At 38.7% G+C, this 21017-nt stretch overlaps 2 protein-coding genes across 7 annotated transcripts in view; one reads left to right on the top strand and one right to left on the bottom strand.

Moving 5' to 3' along the window:
• PIK3C2A (phosphatidylinositol-4-phosphate 3-kinase catalytic subunit type 2 alpha) overlaps window positions 1-5689 on the bottom strand; it is a 71004-nt gene extending 65315 nt beyond the window's left edge. For all 4 annotated transcript variants that reach the window (XM_061380123.1, XM_061380117.1, XM_061380122.1 and 1 more), the window contains exon 1: window positions 5350-5689. The gene's annotated coding sequence lies outside the window, so the exon portion shown is untranslated. The remainder of the gene's footprint in view (window positions 1-5349) is intronic.
• A 9-nt stretch (window positions 5690-5698) lies between these two features.
• The window catches only part of NUCB2 (nucleobindin 2), a 28170-nt gene continuing 12851 nt past the window's right edge, over window positions 5699-21017 (top strand). Inside the window, exons 1-4 of one of the 3 annotated variants that reach the window (XM_061380148.1) lie at window positions 5699-5709; window positions 18022-18165; window positions 18831-18938; window positions 20109-20235. In XM_061380148.1, the coding sequence (XP_061236132.1) occupies window positions 18022-18165; window positions 18831-18938; window positions 20109-20235 (379 nt within the window). In that variant the 5' untranslated portion in view covers window positions 5699-5709. Of the gene's footprint in view, window positions 5710-17986; window positions 18166-18830; window positions 18939-20108; window positions 20236-21017 lie in introns of those variants that run through there. The other 2 variants (XM_061380149.1, XM_061380147.1) reach the window with 2 other exon arrangements.

Raw genomic sequence — 21017 nt, 5'->3', positions numbered from 1 at the left:
CAAAAACTGTCTCGTTTTTTAATCAGTGTAGAACTGCAATTTTCAAGGAAGCCTCCCGTCTCTGATCTCTAACCTAGAGTCCAAAGTCAATGGCTGGCTCATTTATAAAAATATATATTACAACATCTTACAGAAGAGTAAATGAATACTCAAAAGGAAGTAGGCGCAGACCTAAATATATGATTAAATATTTTGCTACACCAAGGCATAAATATTTGTTTCCAAATAAAGTATTTGGCTGATAAATTTCTGTTTGAGAGTTGCTGGATTTAAAAGCTGAAGCTAATTAAACATGTTTACCGTTATAAAACAGGTCCAGTTGAAACAGACCCCTCTTTCATCAGACTAAGATTTATTATTTTTGTTCTAGGGTGGCCACCTTATTAAAATGCAGTAAATAAAATTATATATTATGGAGTCATTTATTTCCAGCCTTTTCTAAGTTCACAGTTTATTATATTTTTCCTTTCACTTACAATACACAGAAAGAGAAGAAACATTTCTTATAATTGGAAAATTAGAAAATCAGCCTGAAAATTAATACATCAGTCTGAAATCTGCAGCAGAAGGCCAGCTAGATACATGTCCAAGAAAGGACAGGCACAAGATGAGAGATAATATAGGACAGCTTTAGACTTACAACCTTTCATAGACAAAGAGCTCTGGTGTTCTGTGTTTGAGCTGTTCAGCACCTCACCGAAAAGGGACCTGGAGTTTCTACTACTTTAATATAAATAGTTGCAGTTACACTGATAACTCACCTTTCTTACAGAATTTGTGTTTTGGTCAGCACTAGGAGACAATAGATTTCTTTTTTCCCTACCTCTCCAAATTACCTAGTGTAACAGAATTCTCCATAAGAATAGCAACGAATGGGTTCTTGTGATAGATCATTGCATAGATGACAAACACTAAAACAGGAATTAGAAGTCTCTGATAACTAAACAGAATAATCATCTGTATTTCTTTATGTCTTCCAATTAATCACATGACCTGATGAGAAGTGGGGACCAAAATGCAGACACTCCCAGTCACACATCCCTGTGGCTGTGGTCATGCAGCCAAATGTGCCCCAGATCATGGGAGGGGCACTGGCACAGATGCTGAAAGCTGGGGATCCACCCTACCCAGAGATTCTCTGCCCTTCAGTTAAAGCAGGTTCCAGTCTGAAATGAAACAGAATCATAGTATTTGGAGAGAGAAAACTAAGTAGCATAACTAACTAGGTGATGGTACTTACCAGCTTGTGACTGAGACAGGGTGAAAACAACCTTGAAATAATCAGAGAAATGATCAAAATCATCTCCACTACAAGCGGCAGGCCTTTACAACAGCATGGGACCTGCAAGAAGAAGAAAAAGCTATCATCTTTCAGCTGTTAGTTATTTGTTTCTAAAACTACAAAATCTTGCTGCTTGTTTTTTCTACTAAGGGGTGAGGGGTCTCAAGTTTAACACAGAACAGCTGCCACACTGTAAGAGCATTCATAGTTTGATTCACAGCAACTTATTAATGAATTCATAGTTTTGGCTTACAAAACAACGGGTTAGAAATATTCCATCCTCTCAGTCTTGAAGTGACTGCAATTTTCAGCTCTGAACCGCAACATCTGGACTAGTTCTATACAAAGTCTTTTGTTCTAAATTTTTTGTTCTAATTTCCTAGAAAGGCTTGTAACAGCCAGAAGTAATATAAAATGTTTCTGCAGTTCTACATAAAATATGTACCTTGCCTCAGTAAATTTATCTTACAAGGAATAAATCAAACTGTCTATGTATGAGTTAACAATAAGATATGGTAAACTTGGAGGCAAATGTTCTTCACTGCATAAAATACAGACTACACAATTTAAAAAACTGCTAAAATTTCAGCATAATTCCTCTACTCCCTTTTTAGTCAGGATACTTGTACCAGGGCTTAAGTGTAAGGAAGTAATTTCACTGTAATCTGGTTGAGAGAAAACCTAACCTTGTTACAACAGGCGACAACACCCATGAAATACGTAACACTGGTACAGAATAGTCTTCTGAAAGCCAGGATATGGCCATAGCTGATAAGATCATGGAACCAATAATTACATTTGGAGACAGGGTTTCTGACTGTTCAGATAAAAAAAACCAAACAACACAACAAAACCCAAAACGTTAGTATTAATCTGTGAGGACATGAGCTGTACTTGTTCAAACTGGGGAAAGATTCAAGGCAGAGGTCTGCCAGAGAAAGAAAACTTATGGGCCATACGCTAAGCTAAATATAAACTCACATAACTCCTCTGAAACCTCCTCCTCAAGCAGACATAAGCCACAGCTGAGTCTCACCAGTGCATTAATGGCATTCTTGTCTGCCACTTTCATATGAAGTCAACAGCACTCCCATACCAGCTAAATTAGGCAGTTACCCTAATGACACTTAACTTCACAATCACTATTGTATTTTCATTTCAGGTCTGTGGTTATGTCTGTTAACTCATTGCTGTTGGGAAACATAGCAAATGACTACAGCAGCCTCAGCTCTGTGGCCAGCAGGTACTTGTACACATCATAGGAAACCAAGCATTGCACTACTTAAGCATGAATTTTTCAATAGCAGCATTGCCATGACCATAGAAACATTGCAAGTAAATTCTGTTGTCATTTCTAGGTGATTCTTTTGTAAGTCAAACAACACAAGTTATAATATGGCTTCTGTCACTACTGCCACTTCTGAGGGACAGAGCTGGGATGGTGAGGGGAAGTACTTCAGTACCAGCCTTTAAGCTATCGGCTTACTCTGGTTAAAACACGAATTAATGCTAATAAGTTGGCCTTTCTACCCACTTTTACTGTAAGAAAATGTTTGCTGCTGACAATGGCAAAAGTAGCATCTGTCACTGCATTCCATAGAGCAGAGAGACAGAAAAGAGATACTCAGGAGCCAGATTTTAGGACTACTTCTTTGGACATTTGACTACCTAACTCTTTGTTCTACTGATGGGAATTTTAATACCAGTAACCTTCCACAAAATAAAAATAACAGCAAAAAGCATTAAGGGCACTCTGATATATAGGAGTCTTCTTGAAATCCCACCCATTTTTACTACCATGCTGGAACAATGTGACAAAACAGTAGCCAAAGACAGGCCTTTCTTCTGCTCTGCCATGCTATGTTCAGCATTAAGAACAGTCCAGCATTAAGAAACAGACTGTGATTTCTCAATTTCAGATTAAGATAACTGCTTCTGTCGCAATACTGAAATCCTAAGCAGTTTTAAAACCTTGCAACTTCCTGCATGTTGAAGCTGGAGTAACGTTTTTACCTCTGTATTTTCTAGATCAGCTGGTGAAGAACTTGACATTGTGCCAGATAGGGGAAAACAACACTGGATAGCCCCCACTACCATAAGTATCAAGGGCACCACTCCACACAGCTCTTTTTCTCTTCAGGCCAATGCTTATTTAAAATCCATCTCTCCCCTGTACTCCCCTTCTTCACTGTTGCTGGTAAAGGCAGGGGAAAAAAAACCCAAACTGCTTATCTTTCAAATACCCAGCAGCAAATTCATCTATCCTGCAGCCTTGCAAACACCTGGTCAAATACAGAACACAGAACAGTATGGCAGAGAAGCATGAGGTACACTATAACCCTGAAGTAAGCTGCAAAAGGTGAGGATGGTCATGACCCCAGAAGGCCAACTAAGTTACTTATGGCCAAACACCACCCAGAGCACTAGTGGTTTTCTTTCCTGCCTTGTCCTGCCTCCTGACAACGTGCAGGTGAGGACGCTGGGTCACAGCCACATAGGCAAAGCTCCATCTCCCTGCCTACAGTGAGTCATACTAGTGCAGCCTCCGATGTGTCAAAAGGCCTGGTCCCAGCTGGCTCTCCTAGTGTAATAGTGGCCTACTGATAAAAGGCAGAGCTGCAAGCTTACAGGTTCTTTTTGAACATATTTGTGGCATGTTTTAAACTGAATTTTATGTATCATTCTCTGTTGGTTTCAACTGTTGCCTAAGTTTTTTTCCGTAAGTTTTGTGATTATTGACATGCACATATGAACTTATATTTAAGAAATTCCAGTGCTTCCAGCTCCCCAAAATGATAGTCTACAAACTAGTAAAGAATACTTACAACAAAACTCTGTTTTTTAAGTGAAAGATAGTGTACAAAATTATTTTATAGCATTGAAAAGTACCTCAAGAGAGGGAAAGCTCCAAGCAGCATCAGCCCTATTACTTTAATAGCTTTCTATTACCACAGATTTCATTAGGCAGTTTACATTCCCATTTTTCTTTCACATACATCACCCAAAAGCTACAATTTCAACTACCACTTTGTACTCCAATTTTCATTATAATTAAGCATTCAAAACTTCACAACAGTTTTGAGTATCTTGCCTAGACTGTGCAAATCTCTCAATAAATAATTTTTTCCTCTCATTTGTATATATGATTGCAGCAGATTCTTAAGGTGAACTGGTAGCTACTTATTCTGTAAACCAGAGTAACAGAAATACAGTGCACATGATAAAAGTTTTTCATGAATTTATGTGTCAATATATTTTTGTTTAAATACCAGTAGAACAGGCTCACAGTACTGAAACATGTTAACAGGTTTTACAACTGACATCTATGTTTATTCCAGAAATAGTTATTTTTATAGGAACTGTAGTGTATTTGCTATTACAGCTAGTGTTTAGCTACCCAATAAACTTCTGAATAATCACTGAGGAATTTCAATGCTGAACAGAAGTCCAGAACACACATAAGATCTTAGTCCAAAAACACCAGTACTGCACTTTGAAACAAAGTGGCACTGGAAATCCACAAATCAAACCCAAAGCTGACACCAAGCATAAACAAATGCACAGGTTGGAAACAGCTTCCTAAATTGTTTAATCTGCATAAAGGTCAAGATACCTTTCTTCTCCTACCCCCCCACCCCTTTATTTTCTCCTCCTTTAAGGCGAAAGGGAAACCAAATCTGAACTCAGTAAGGCTGAAATGAGTAGCAAAGAAGGACCAGTCCTGGAAAAGGATGCCTGAAAGAATGAGGAGAAGCCTGTGTGCGTGAGGCGGGGGCTGTTTGTAGACAGCACCGGGCCCCAGCCTGGGCCCTCCGCGGCAACTACAGGCCGCGGCTCCCCTCAGGACCAACGGCCAGTAATCGGAACGCGCGTTATAGAGCGGCCTGGAGCAACACAGAGCCAAGGCTCGGGCAGACTAAAGAGCGCGTGCGGGATGCACGCCCGGGGCCGAAGCGAGACGCCCCGCGAGCGGCCCAGGTGCGCGCCCGCGTCCCCACCTCCTCCGTGACGCCAGAGGCGCGCGGCCGGGACCCGCCCCCCCGGCGACCGCCACGTACCTTCCCGACGCAAGCGGTGCTGGCGGCGGTGCGGCTTGTCGCGCAATCTCGCCTCGGCGTCCGGTGTTATCCAATCAGAGCTCTCCGCGACGCCCGGACGGGGGTCTGGCCCGGCCAATCAACACGTAAAGCAGGGCGGGACCTGTCTCTATGGCAACAGGAGCAGGGGCCGCCGGAGCGCCGCGGGGCTGTCGCACCGTACGGTATCGCGCCGAACCGTACCGTACCGTACCGTGCCGTGCCGCGCCACCGAGCCCCTCAGATCCCCAGGGGCACGCTACGGGAACGCCTCTTTTCATCCCCGCACACAGGAAACGCCTCGCCCTTAAGAAACAACGGCTCCTCTCCCCCCCCGCAGGGGATTTTAAGGTAGATTCACCCGTCCCGAGGCGGGGGTACCCCTAGCCGTTGGCGGAGGCGGGCGGTGAGAGGCGCCCCGCCGGCGCGGAGTGGGGCGGAGGCCTCGCGGGGGGCAGGTCCTGTCAGGGGGAGCAGTTGACCGCCGAGACGTGTTGGGGGGTGGGACGCGCTGTGGCTCGCGGGGTTTAACCGTCCTTCCTCCTGTCAGGTTTGAAAACACGGAATAACGGTAACTCGGCGGGGTAGGCGAGAGCAGTCCAGCGGGCCGAGGGGCTCCCTCGGGAGTGTGGGGTGGAAGTGCAAGGAGAGGGGCATCTGGAATTGGGCCGGGAACGTCCTGCCCCTGCCAGAAAGCTCTCCAGGTTTCCCTTCCCTCTTTCCCTCTCTCCGGCCTTTACGCTCGGGTACCGCCAGCCAGATCAATGGCTTTCCAGGAAGTAACACTTCAGCAGCGCCGCTGATGGGCGCGCAAGCGGTTAGCTTTGGAGCACCTAAAGTAGAAATTAATGCGTACCTGGCAGCTACAGCAGAATCTTGATTGGCTGGTAATTTCACAACCGCAAGAAAAAGTTCGTCTGCTTTGTCCAGGAGAGTAGACTGGTTTCACTAGAAAGGGTATATAGGATTTCTGCATTATGCTTGCTATAGTACCGCTGGAGGAGCTAGGTAAAATAATGTCAGGTTAGCCACTGTACTCAGAAAATATTCCGAAAGAGGAAAAGGTTGAAATATGGCTGTAGAGAGGTAACTTTTTGCTGAAACGAACAGGGCTATGGTTTTCAAAAGTGTTCTTGTTTGGCAACACTTTTTAGTGGGTATAGGAGAAAAAGCCTCTGTCGTTGGACTTGTAAGCTCTTGCTATGAAGAATTAATGTGCAGCATTTTTTAAATTAGACCATCACAGTAACAGTAAAGCACCCGTACACTATGGTATCTGGTTCAACCTGGAGGCTTGCTTTGTCATCTTGTTTTCTCCCACTCTGAAGAAAAGTCCTGTAGTTGAGTCAGTATTGGTGCAGTTCTGCCCTGAATTCTGAGGTGACTGTCCCTCTTAGTTGCACAGAGCAGCATTCTAAAGACTGGACAGGAAGTGAAAAGCCACTCAAAAATTATGTGAAACCAGATTTTATTGTAGCCTTTGTGGGCCACTGCTTAAGACTCACAAAAGTTTTATGGGAGATGCTCCCATTCCTGTGAGCACTTAAGATCCACTTATATCTGCCACTGGCGTTTGCTACACAGTGATCTTGTGCTGTCACAAGGCAATATTCACTATGGGCTGCAAATTATTAACCTAATTACATGCAGTACATCCTAACTGATTATGAATTTTCCCCTTTACTCAGTACTGTAATCTTTTGGGTGGTGTCAGCATTTTATTTTAGAATAAGAAAGAATTCTATTTAAATAAGTAATAAGTCTATCATTAAATTGTGTGGTAGTAGAACAATGTGAATCTCACTTACTTCTACAAAGACAATTAAGCAAAAAAAAAAGGGCAAAGCAAAATTATAAATTAATAATGCCTTTGGATATGCGTAAAACTTATCTGTTAGATGCAAAGGCATCTAATATATGCACCTGATGTAAATTTCTTTGTGACTTGATGCTTTACAGCTTAAGATACCATTATTTGGCATTATTTGCAATTATGTTCAGAAAAACCCGTCAAGAACCTAAAAACTAAGCAACAACAACAAAAAGAATTATGTTTCAGTAAGAGTAAGGAGACGCTTCCACTGTGGAAACTGTAGCTGGCTGTGTAGTAATGGTAGTACTGCTGAACATAAACTTTCAGTTCATATAAGCCAAGTTAAAGGTTTTCTGTCAAAAGCAGTCCCCAAATAAAACTGAAATTGTAATTGTGAAAGGGAAGAACAATGGTGTTTTGAGACAATAAAAAAATGTAAAATACTATTATATTGACTCAAATGTCAGAGGTTGGAAATATTGACTCATAGTGATATACTGACTGAACTAATATGCTTTAGAAAAGAAAGATAAAATCCTTTACTGTTAAGTTAAAAGCCAATATCAGTGTTGCTTCGATTTGAACTTGTGCAGCAAAGGTGTTTATCTAGTGAGGTATCGTGCTCTTGTCTTTTTGATTGCTCAGTAAGCAGAAAAGATCTCACTGAAGTTCCTATTAGATACACAGTAGACGAAGACTTCTAGATATGGATATGCTTATATATAGCTAAAAGCATGGCTAGATATTTAAAACATATCTAATTAAATCAGAGGCAAAATTCATGTCAATTTGAACAGGTTTTGCTCTTATGTACTATGCATTATTTGGTAGTTGGAAGAATTCCATTTTATTAGAGCTGTTTTAAATTTATTCAGTTCTAAATATAGGTAATTCAGGAAATATATAAACCCTTTTCATGATTATATTTCTCATGCTTTATATTCTTTATAAAACAGGTGTGGGATGCTTACACATATTTGGATTCCTAAGCAAGTAGAAATCAATGGGAAGTAGTAAATTATAGAAATAAATCTTATTAGGCAGCTATAATTAAATGCCTAAATATTTTTAAATCAGTCTCCGTATCATTCAGTCTAGTTTTATTCTTGTTAGCTATTTTGTGTTTTCTTTCCAGAGGGGAAGAAAAGTCCCTTAAGTCCTGTGGGCATTCAGGGTTTACTTTAGCATCATGGTTTGTTGTTGACTAAAGAAAAATACATATTAGTAGAATAATTGAAATACTTTTTGAGATTAGGATTTGAGAGAATACTTTGGTTGCATGTAGTAGCATACTTGAAACAAGGTTGCTTTTTATGCCAGCACTGACAAAATTGTTGTTTGTATTTATACAAAATGAATCTGTGAGATTCCAGGTGTGCTGTTGTATTTTGTTCTGTATGGAAACCAGACTTATAGTACAGGAAGATACGTTTGTATTGGTATATTTTTTTCTTTTAAATTCAAAGTTGATAAGAACTTTATCAAGTATGTATTGAATTCAATACAAGTTTTTGTTTGAGTATTGCCATCCTAAATTACTTTTTTTGGCAACTTTATTAGAAAGAATTGATAAAATAATGTAAATCCCTTTTAAAACCAAACCTAGTATTTCAACATTCTTCAGTTAGTAAGACAGCTTTGTAGACACTGATACTTATTTTTCTGAAATTATGATAAGGAAGTTCCTTGGAGGCAGGTAGTATTACAAACACGTATATGTATATGCGTGTGTGCACACATTTTTAAATCATGAACCATTAACATTGCAACAAGAAGAAAAGACCATTTTCTTTTCAAACTTCACATATGATAGAGCTAAGCCCATACAGCTGTACATTTTGCTTCTATGCCATCTTTATATCAGGACATAAAATTGCATTGTAGGTAGTAGTTGCTTCTTTCCCAGTTGAGCATTCACAGTTTGTGTTACTATAGAGTATCTTCCAGCATTTGGATGACTCATTTAGTAAAACAGCTGAAGTGTATTTTTTTTAAAGGTCCGTCAGCGAATGTTGTACTACATGCAGTTGAGGCATGCTGTCTTTCCTGAGAAACTGAAAGAAGAATCTGTTCTACCAGCCAACTTCTAATTGTATAAAGAAAGAAGCAGATAAAGTGCAGTGAGAAAAATGTAACAATCCAAATCAAAGAAAATAATTTAAGCCTAGTGAAGAGGATGAGAAGAAAGGATTCTGCTGGCTTTATGTACTTGAATGCTAATGTTTTATATAAACCTGTATTTATGTACAGTATTCAAATGCTTCTTGAAAAAATGAGGAATGTCTCAGCATACAGAGAACTGAATGGGATGTGCCCTAAAAAGGATTAGGACAGTATGTCCAGATTGAAAACTGTTGGATATTGGCTAGAAAAACTGGGTAATTTTGACACGAGAGGAAAAAAATACCTCAAGGATAATGAAAGGAAAACTGTTGCTGCTTGTGTGGGTGGGACTTTTACTAAAAGAGGAGAGAAGGAAAAACTACTATGCTTGCATATTAACTTTTAAAAGGCCGAGTTCTTATTTCGGAAGAAAAGTATGCAGGTGTTTCTGTATTTTGAAAGATAAATTGTAACGGGGAAACTTGCACATTGTAGCCATTTCCCTTTTTGTGTCATTTTCTGCTCATGCCTTCAATGAGAAATTTGTATCTACAAGAATAGTGACCTACTGAAAAAAATCTTGACTACAAGACAGAGGTTTACTTTAGAAGCTTGAGCTGAAACAGGGATTTGTACTTGCTTCTTAAAATTGTTACCACATTTTAACCATGCTAATACCAGATTAACTCATTAGAATAATATTATGAAGAAGCATAAACTATGGATTCATTGTCTTTCATCATTGGTTAAGGTATGATAGCTAACAGTGTCTGTGTAGCAGGTCCTTTTGAAAGAATGAAGAGGAATGAACACAGGTATTTCAGGTGTTTCCAAACATAAAATGTGGCAGAATAATATGTTTCTGCCCAATTTCAAACATTTTAAGTATTTTTTTTATATTTTGTAAGCTAATAAATTTATATCTTTGCAAATAATTTTCAAAGAAATAGAATATATTAAACATTCTCTACTTAAACTGATATATGGACTGGTATATTACAGTTTCAGAGGTGAAAAACAGATTCAAGATGCTAGATGGCTAGCTCAAAATACTGAACGAGTACTTTACATTGTTAAGGTATAGTATTTGTGATGTTCTCATTCTAGTGCTGAGGATAGAATATTTTCAGAAAGGTGAATATTAGTAGATACAGTCTGTCTCTTTTCTGTTTGTTTTAATTCAGCACTGGATATGGAGATTGTTAACTTCTCTGATGTACAGCATTAAAATAGGAAGTCACAGTACAATCATGGCAATAGAGAGTATTGCTATCATCCTACATGTCTGCGCTGTATCTTACACAGATTTAATGATGTGTGAGATTTTATGAACAGGTAGGCTTATTTGTATGTTCTTTAAGTCTGGATTTATGTTTACATTGCCCATCATGGTACACATGGGCTTGCAAGTGCAAACAGGGAGACATTTACAATGTTGTGCTATTTTGCTTCATGGTCATCCACTGAGATTCTACATGCGCAGACACTCCACACTGTGAACTAATATCACAATATGTTTTTGCTTATCTGTTTTAGAAAATCTGGCATTGGGTGTTACTTCTTTCAAGACACCTGTGCTTTGCTAGGGGTGATGGAGACAGGAGTACCAAAATTCTGGTGCCTGAGCAATAGGTGTTAAGTTTATGAAAAGTAACTTTTCAAGTTAATATTATAAACACCTGGCAGTTGCGTAAAAGAAGTGTGTTAATGCTGTGTTTAACTGCTTGTGTTAATGTTGCTAGAACTAACTTTAGAAGCTGTATTTTGTACTTATCTTGCAAAGCCCATAGCTCTTTCTAATTCAGATGTCCAATCCTGTTACACTGAAGTTGATAGGAATTTGTGATTAATTTTAGTGGGATTAAGATCAAGGTTGCTGGCAGACAGCCTGCTTATTTTATTTTCCAATTGTATTTTTCTGTTCATGCAAGTACAGTGCTGGCTCTGTTTTCTGCTGACTGTTCACTCTGGTTTTTAAAATACTTTATAATCAGGTTTTATTTTTTGTTTTCCCTGAAAGCTTAGGATACTGGCTTTGTTTATAAACTACAGTATTTGTCAGTTCTAGTGCTCTACATTTTTTATTAGTCCTCTTTATGTATTACAAGTAGAAATGTTTGTATATCGCTCTAGGAAAGATGAGATTGTTTTCTGTAACAAGCCGATTAGAGTTGTGCTACCTTTTCATCTAGCTGGATTACATATCTTTTACTAAAATTACTTAGTTTCCACATAACAGTTGTACATTAGCTCTCTCTGTCTCTCTTTAAGAAAGTAGTTAGTCAGCTGGAAAGATCCATAACAATTTACATTTCTATGAAACTGTGCAGCAGTAACAGTAGTAATAATAGGCTCAAGTGAGGTACCCATGGCAGGGTACAAGGATGCACACTGTGCATTATGTACTACTAATGACAGTGATCAAATAGATGTTGCTTCTCATTTTTGAAACAAGATCCTGGGATCAGACCCTAAACTCACCCTAAAATGCCTGGGAAGGGATGGGCATCCAGGAATGGGTTTCTCAGAAGTCAGGAACTCTTGAAGGTAGCTGGTAACAGACTGAGAATGGAATGAACTCTTAATGGTAAAGTATTTAGTGGAATAAAACCTGGAAATGCAGTTTTCCTTTCATTCTGCCTCTTGTCACTTTTTCCTCTTGTTGGTGAATTTGAGAATCATGCTGAGTTTTTTCTTGCAGCTGATTAATGCTAGAATATGCAATGGGCCTTGTTTCTCTTCTAATACATGCCAAAGTAGAATGTGCTTAGTGACTTGGCTGTAACTGTCACCTTCTAAAGGCTGAGGTATGTCTTGGTTACCTGCTTTTATTGAGGGCATTCTGATTAATAGTCTTGGACTAATAGGTACCTAAATACAGTAATTCAGTCTTCACTAGGTAATTATTTTTCATTCTAATAAATATATTTCCAATTTACTTGTTATAGCACAGGTTGTGTAAACACCTGGGTTCATCAAAATACTATGGGAAATCCTGTGTTAAGCATAGTAGTCTGCAAAGTCAGCTGCAATGATAGAGATATTTTTTGCTTATCCATTTTGGTCTTCTCTGATTTTAACTATTCCTGATACTTGTGGATTTTTTTGTCTGTTTTATCTAAAAGACTACAATAAATATGCCCTGTGCACAACCTGAAACAAAACTGCTTGACGGGCAGTAGATCACCTTCTTTTCAGGGCAGCTTATAGATGTGCAGAACATACTGTGATATCATCCAGTCTTTCCTATTATGAATGACAGTGCATAATTAGAAAGGATGGCATTTCCAAGGGAACCCAAATTGCCCATGAGCACAAATCACACCAAAACTTAGCAGATCCGACAGCACTTAGTTTGACTAGGGTTTTTGATGGATAAGCTCTGCTCACTACTGCAGAGGTAGTTTAAGATGATGTAGCTCCTGTTGCCCACCCCAAATCTGCTGGAGATTAGTACTTCCTCATTTGAGATTTGGCACACCAACTTGGTTGCTTATATCTCAGTTGTTTCAGTTCAACATGGACATTTTATGTATCAGTTTTCCTGAACAGCAAGAGAAAAAGCCTGAAAAATGCTATGTGTCCTTTTTTGTCAAAAAACTGACAATCCCTATCTTCATAATTATTAGCTTTACTAGAAGATGTAGGTCAGCAGCTTTAAAAACATTATGTCTTTAAAATGGATCAAAGACCAGGTGTAATTGTTGAAAGTGTTGGCTTTAGTACTTGCAGTAGGCAAAGAATGAATCACCGCCATAACTATGGCTGGCACTTGAATTTCTGGCTTCTCTGCCGTGGTTCACCTCACCACATGACCTGTTGGTCTTACATGAAATGAGCATGCTCAAATAGTAGCCACATATGATTTTTAAAAGCAGTGTTTACATACCTTATGTAACTATAGTGGCTTATGATAATATTAGGTTACTTTTATTGCTATAATTTTATAGATACAAAAATATCTTGGTCAGAAAAATATTTATCCACTTATCAGGGGCCAAGATTTTAGCATTGTCAGAAGCTACTGATTCTTTAAATGAAAATTTCAAACATACATAACATTTTAAAAAGATATTTCTAAAAAAACTGAAAGAACAGTTATACACTTCATAAGTCTTTTGGTTTTATTAGTTTTGTTTCATAGTCATTGCCTAGACTTCCTGTGTAGTTACGACGTTTCACGTACCAATTTACTAAACTGCCTCATTCATACTCTGCAAGAATTTCAGCAAGGTGGATTTTTGTTTTACCTGTAAATTTTTTTTACCGTGATGCTCTGTGTTTAGAGAACTTATTGACCAGGCTGTTCGTCCAGAGTCTTTCAAAGTAAATTTTGAGGTTATCTCCTATTTATTTGTTAAATACACTCAGTTGACAGGTAGTGAGTTAAGTGCTTGCCGTACTTTTGTTTCCTTCCCTTTTTCTTTTCATCTGAAAAGGAAGGAACAGTGGCTTCCTCACAACTGTATCTCGGTCTGCTTTGGACATAAACCATCACCTTGCAAATATTATGAGTCCTACCTAGAATTTATAAACCTTTCTTGTTAAAAAACCATGTTTTGATAAAATCTGTAACATAGCCTAGGCTCCAAAGGTTCTTTTATTTCAAATTGGATATTGAAGGAGTAGAAAAGATTTATAGAATCATAGAATAGTTAGGGTTGGAAAGGACCTTAAGATCATCTAGTTCCAAACCCCTTGCCATGGGCAGGGACACCTCACACTAAACCATCTCACTCAAGGCCTCGTCCAACCTGGTCTTGAACACTGCCAGAGACAGAGCATTCACAACCTCCCTGGGCAACCCATTTCAGTGCCTCACCACCCTAACAGGAAAGAATTTCCTCCTTATAGCCAATCTAAACTTCTCCTGTTTAAGTTTTAACCCGTTACCCCTCACTAGAGTCCCTAAGAAGACTAACAAGCATTATCAAAGCTCTGAAAAAGGCTTCAGTAACAGGAATCAGTAGGTAAGCTAGCACTCTTTAGGCTAGAAGAGGGAGGAGTGGTGTATGATCGCTGTTGGAGAGCTTTAATATAGAAATGATAGAGCATAAATTGTTTACATCTCTTCCAGTATAAGAACTTATGGGGTCACTGAATGAAGTAAATGAGCAGAGGTCGTTCACAAAACGTGTTACCTGTGGAGCTACTTGCCAAACTCAGTGTCATACGCCGTCTGTTACAGAAACACTATTTTCTATTTCTGTCCAACCTGCTGTATAGGTTAAGCTATTCCTGCTTTCCATTTATTTTATTCAGGCTTACATGGTGATCTAACTGCGTTTGTGTGCTGACAGGTATATCAAAATGCCAGGCAGCAGTGTTTAGAAAATGACTCTAACACCAGACATGGCAATCTGCTTTTGGGGAAAAAAAGAGGACAAAATTAGGTGATGTTCATACAAGACAGAAAAAATTGGGTGACAAGCACAGAATCATAGAATGGTTTGGATTGGAAAGGACCTTCAAAGGTCACCTAGTCCAACCCCCATTGGAATGAGCAGGGACATCTTCAGCTAGACCAGGCTGCCCAGAACCACATCCAGCCTGGCCTTGAATGTCTCCAGGGATGGTGCATTTACCACCCCTCTGGGCAACCAGTAGGGTGATGGTATCTGCCAGCTAAAAGAACTGGTGGCCTTTATAACACGTATTAACTTACTGACATTATCTATGCCACTGATACATAAAATGAGCTATCACACTAACAGATACAACTGATAGCCCTAGTTCAGGACTTCCCAGTAGCATTGTTGAACTGCCCTAGTAACCTAGCCTGGCCCAAAGATCCAGTGGTGATTTGGTTTGTAAAGTGGTATTGAGTGAACCCTCAGCATGTTTGCTGATGACATGAAACTGTGTGGTGCAGTTGACACACTGGAGGGAAGGGATGCCATCCAGAGGGACCTTGATATACCTGAGGAGTGGGCCCACATGAATCTCGTGAAGATCAACAAGGAAGGTCAGATGCAAAGTCTTGCATGTGGATAAGTGTTATCTCAACTCTTCGTGCCCCATGTTGGGTGCCAAAAAGAACTGTCATGGTTTAAGCCGAGCTGGTAACTCAGAGCCACGAAACTGCTCACTCACTCCTCTCTCTTTCTCCCCCCCTACTCCTGGAGGGATGGGGAGGAGAATTGAAAGAATGTAACTCCTATGGGTTGAGATAAGTACAGTCCAGTAACAAAGATAAAATATAAAACTACTACTGCTGCCACCAATAATAATAATGATAAGGGAAATAACAAGGAAAGAGAATGCAATCACTCACCACCCACCAACTGATACCCAGTCTGACCCAAGCAGTGATCTGGCCCTTCTGGGGAGCTCCCTCCAGTTTATATACTGAGCATGACATTAATGGTATGGAATAAGGGGTGGATACTGTCCTGAGTTTGTTGTAGTGCTTTTGGTACCACAAATACAGGCTGGGTGGAGACTGGGTTGAGAGCAATTGGTGGATAAGAAGCTCAGTGTGATCTGGCAGTGCACACTTACAGCCCAGAAAGCCAGCCATATCCTGTGCTGTGCCAAAAGGAGCATGGTCAGCAGGTCAGGGGAGGTGATTCTCCCCCTCTGCTCTCCTGAGACTCCACTTCCAGTACTGCATTCAGCTCTGGAGTCCTCAGTACAATAAAGACATGATCTGCTTGAGCGGGTCCAGAGGAGGACCACAAAAATGATCAGAAGGATGCAGCACCTCTCCTGTGAGGAAAGACTGAGAGAGTTGGGGTTGTTTAGCCTGGAGAAGACTCCTTGGAGACCTTTTTGCAGCCTTTCAGTTCTTAAAAGGAGCCTATAAGAAAGATAGAAGAGACTTTTTAGCAGGCCTTTTGCGATAGGACAAGGTGTAATGGTTTTAAACTAAAAGAGGGGAGATTCAGGCTGGATGTCAGGAAAAAAATACATCTGGCATCTACATCAAGATGAGGAGACTTGAAAACCCAGTATTTGTTAGTTATTATAATTTCCTGTGATTATATCTGATGAAATTGCATACCTAGGCACACTTTATACAACAATATTCCATAATTAAAAACATCTGAAGTATTGGAACTTGAGCATTTATAAAAGTGATAACTAACTCCTTCATTCACCAGCTCTATGAAGTTACTGCAATCCAACAGCTTGTGTAGAAATTAATTCACTAGTTCCAGCAAATCAATCTGCGTTTTGCCTTTTTTTTTTTTGTTTGTGTTTTTACTTGTTCTAAAGGAATGACCTATGCAAACCTAATCAGGCTTGCTGTTGTGGAATTGACAGTAGTACTGACATCGAATCTAATATGGTCTAATGGCAGTAACAATAGCTCCTGCTGTCCCATCTGGTAATGATTAGATGTTAGTAATTTTTTAAATGAAAGTACAGGTATTTATATGCTGTAAATGAGCAGAATCCATTTAGGCTCTTTTTTTGCTGAAGATGTAATTAAGAAAAACAGTTTCAGAGAATTCCTGAGGCTTTGACATATAAGATAAAAGATGGATAAGTGGATATATTTTTATCTCCAGCTATTCCATCATCTGCAACAAAAGAAAGACTATTTATGTACATCTTGTATGCATATCCTATTCTTTTCTTAATTTAATAAGTGTTTTATTTTACGTAAGTTGTGTGAATAACAGGTGTCAACAATGCTTAATCTTGCAAGACTAGTTAAAGCACTTATACAGAAATTCTTCTTGTAGCAGGCATACTTCAAATTTCATGGCACATTTCTTAAATACTCTATCTTTTTCTCTGACATATCTAAGCTAATTTTAGACAGTATTTGACTGGCAACTTTTACTTTCTAGGAGGTGATTTATATTTATATTTAATGTAACACTGGAGTTTGCTTAAGCTCTTTATAGAATATTCAGAGACTGTAGACTGTCATAGGCTGAATTGTCCCAAAAGCCTGACTGCTGTCAGGTGCTGGATTACCATCATTACTTTTTTAGCTGGATTTCCTGCTCTCACACTGTTTAAATATTCAGTCGTACCATTTTCTACATGAATTGAGCTATTTTCAACCAAATTTGATAATGGGAGAGAAGACAGAGATTAAGAAGTTTCATAGCGCTCTGTGCTCATCAAATTATGTCAGTTAGACCCATATAAATCACCAAAGAAAGTCTAGGGGAGACTGGCTTTATAAAGCCCCAGACACAATTTCAGGTAGCATGAAGTATTTTTTTAAAAATCTCTCAACTTGGAATATGGATATAACAGGGGTTGTGAAATACTTTTCCTGCTAATAAATTTTGGAGGGGTCCTTGCTCCAAATTAGACTAACTACTCCATTGTTGAAACAAAAACTACTGGCATTACTACATGAAGATCTGATTCAGTGTCCATGATTATCTTTAGGAGTTTGACAGTAACTTCAGCAAAGACGCCATTAGAGTAGGAATGTCATTATTAGTTATAAAAGACTTGGCCATCCTAAAAAAGTGTACGAACATTGAGTGTTCCTACCTGTTCTGTGGAGCCATTGATAGTACCTCAACATGTTAAAAACCTCTCACTGGTTACAATACAACTTAGATTTGCTATACAGCTGCAAGAGAATGTGCTTGTGGAAAAATAGCCTTTAAAAATTAATGCTGTATTTAATTCTTTGATTTTTAGTGTTCCTGGAGAGCAGTAGAACATGTGAGAAGTGGGGTATTACAGGTATCTATGCAGAAACATGAAGAAATTCTAATCAGTACGGTATGATAACATAATTTGTTATTTTTTGTGACTTGGTCTCATTTCAGATGAAGTGGCTATCTGTTCTGCCCCAACGATGTATTTTGCTGATGACATGTCTTCTGATGGCACTGGATGCTGTACCTATAGACATAGATAAGACAAAGGTCAAAGGAGAAGGCCACGTAGAAGGAGAGAAGGTAGAAAATCCAGTAAGTTAATGAAATTTATCTAGTTAAGTATTTTTTTCTAATTGTTAGTAATATGGCTATAGCAAACTCCCTGAAATTTAAGTGTTCTTCACTGTGACTTACTTGCAGGAAGGAAACTAATACTAGCCAATATTGTCATACAGTGTGCCATCTACTATGATAAGGTTCCATTTAAATTTATTCTTTTTTATTTTTTTTCTTTTCCCCATGAGCTGCTAAAGGTGAGATGGCATATGGAAGGAATTCCCCAGCTAACAATAGGAAGAACTGCCTGTTGTTCCACAGAGACTTCTTTCAAGCGATTGAGTGCTGGTTTAGGAAATTCCACTTAGTCATTCCAGTTTCATTGTTTTAAATAGAACAGTAATGAATGAATTGCACTGTTTAAAAACCAAACAAAATACTATATTAGGACAGATGCTTGTGTATTACATGGGTTCCTAAATACTTTTCTCCTCTTCCTTGTCAGTTACTGAAACAAATGACTTGTAAATATAAGCTGTTATAGGACAGTGATGCAAATGAGAAAAAAAAGAAGGTATGTGAGAAAGTATAATGCCTGAGTTACTGAGATTTAAGTTTTGGTTTAGTTGTTGTATTTAAACAAAATGAAATGTTTGGTGGTATATTTTTTTCCTCAATTTTACTTTTTTTTTTTTTTTAAGGATACAGGACTTTATTACGATGAATATCTCAGGCAAGTAATAGATGTCTTGGAAACAGATAAGCATTTCAGGGAGAAACTTCAGACTGCTGACATAGAGGAAATAAAGGTAGGTACAATAAAAGAGAAAAAAAGTAAAGACTTAAGGTTAGTTAAATACATAACCAAGAGCCATGTATGTTGTATTCTTTCTTACTTTTCTTTTTTTATATTCCTCTCAATTTTTGTGAGCTTAAATTTCCTCTCACTTTAATTTATTTAGGTATTTAACCTTTACTAGAACTTTGTTTTTAGTCAGGGGTATCCCATATCATAAAAAACCTCTAACAATGTGTACTTGAATGCATAGTTTCTGCGTTCTGCCTGTCTACTAAAAAGCCTGTTTCAGAATTAGTGCAGGTAGGTGAGTCTTCATGTACATCAAAACAGCTGCAAGCGTGGCTCTCACTTGTTGTTTCCTGCTGAGTAATTTGAAACACTATTTTGAACACAGAGGTGTATCTGCCTTCTCAGACTGAGGCAGTATGTATATAGGAAGAAAACAGATGTCTGTCTTTCTCCGCTGCTGTCCTTTCTTTTGTGCAAATCCACATAAGTACTGTCTCCAAAATGTCACCACGTTCTTGTCTTTTCTGCTTTAGTTCCTGGCTCTAGGTGGTGGCTGTTTTGCATTCCCCTTTATGAACTAGAAATTCAGCAAGGGAGGGACAGGAAACAGTATGAAGTGATAGACTTTAAAGAGGAGATCCCGCCTGTTGCATTTCTCCTAATCCCTCATGTTGCCATTGGCAGCTTTTGGCTCCTTCTGTCCTACATCTAGTGTACCCCTTGAAAGTTACTATCAATTTCCAGATCCTGATAAATATTCTTGCAATAAACATTGGTAGCTGTTGCTGTGCTTCTCAAGTCTTACAGACGTCATCAAGTGGATGAAGAACACAGTACTGTGTGTGCATCTCACTGTTCTTTTGAACTAATTTAAGAACATTTGATCTAGAAATTTGTCACTTGGACATTATTAGATATTGCTGCTTCAAGATCATGCTTTTACTCTTTGAAGGAGCAAAATTAGAAAATCTCTTTTAGGATTTCTCTCCATCTCTGTAACCATAGGCTTAAAAAAATTTGAGAATTTTGAAAAAATTTTGAGATTCTTACAGCATGGTCTGCAGTATTGCCAGAGACTGCCGCTAGTCTGCTGTCTTTAAGCTCACCTCTAATGGGAATCATAAAGGCTACTGTCTTCTAGTTTTTATACATGACTTTTGTTTTTTGACAGAGTGGAAAACTAAGCAGAGAGCTTGATTTAGTAAGCCACCATGTGAGAACACGGCTGGATGAACTAAAAAGACAAGAGGTAGCAAGACTAAGAATGTTAATTAAAGCTAAAATGGATTCTGTTCAAGGTAAGAATACAAAATTTAACTAGGTAAGTTAACAGATGGGATTGTGTTGGAAAGGTGTCCAAAGTCCATCAGTTGTCATTATGACAACAAAGCATTGTAAGCTGAAAGCGAATGTCCTTTCTGAGCTGGTCTAGTGCCAATAAAGAGCCATCTTTATAGGAAACTGGGGAGAAGAGCCGTCTGTGTTTTATAAATAGCTAAACTTGATTCCAGCAGTGGATTTTTCAGATACTTATAATCCTTTTTCAACCTGTATTTTAGTAGTGCATCAGTTTAAAAATTACTCACTAAGGACTAGTAACACAGTAGGACTATGTTTAAGAGTACAACATGACATAGCATTTCATGTCTTTACGGGGTAGAAAATGAATTATTTGGGTTTGTTGTTTTGGTTTTTTTTTACGGTCAGTTAACACAAAAGTTTTCCTTTTTCTCTTTTTAAGCCCCCTTTCCACCACATAGTTACTGGTCTCATGCTCCTCTTGCCAGCAAGCAGTTCATTGACATCATGGTGACACTCACAGTGAGACAGTTGACAACAGCTAAGGATACCTCATTGTGTTCATAGTAATTTGTGTATTTTGAATTTTTTTAATTGTTTAATGGACTGATTATTTCTAGACTTTTCTACTTCCATAAATGAAGAGAAAGTGTGTGTGCTTTTGAAAAATAATTGCATCCAACAGATCAGTTCTGTTACACATAAGCGTAAGATTTTATTTTTGGGAAAGAGCAAGAACAGATTATTGCAGTTCAGAATATTCAGATGACTGCTAAGATGT

The sequence above is a fragment of the Neopsephotus bourkii genome, unplaced genomic scaffold (assembly GCF_033783945.1).
Source record: "Neopsephotus bourkii isolate Nb327-2 ecotype Australia unplaced genomic scaffold, CSIRO-AGI_Nbou_v1 NB_1792, whole genome shotgun sequence".
NCBI classification, from domain to species: domain Eukaryota; kingdom Metazoa; phylum Chordata; class Aves; order Psittaciformes; family Psittacidae; genus Neopsephotus; species Neopsephotus bourkii.
The sequence above is the reverse complement of the archived record's forward strand: the minus strand, read 5'-3'. Positions and strand labels throughout refer to the sequence as shown.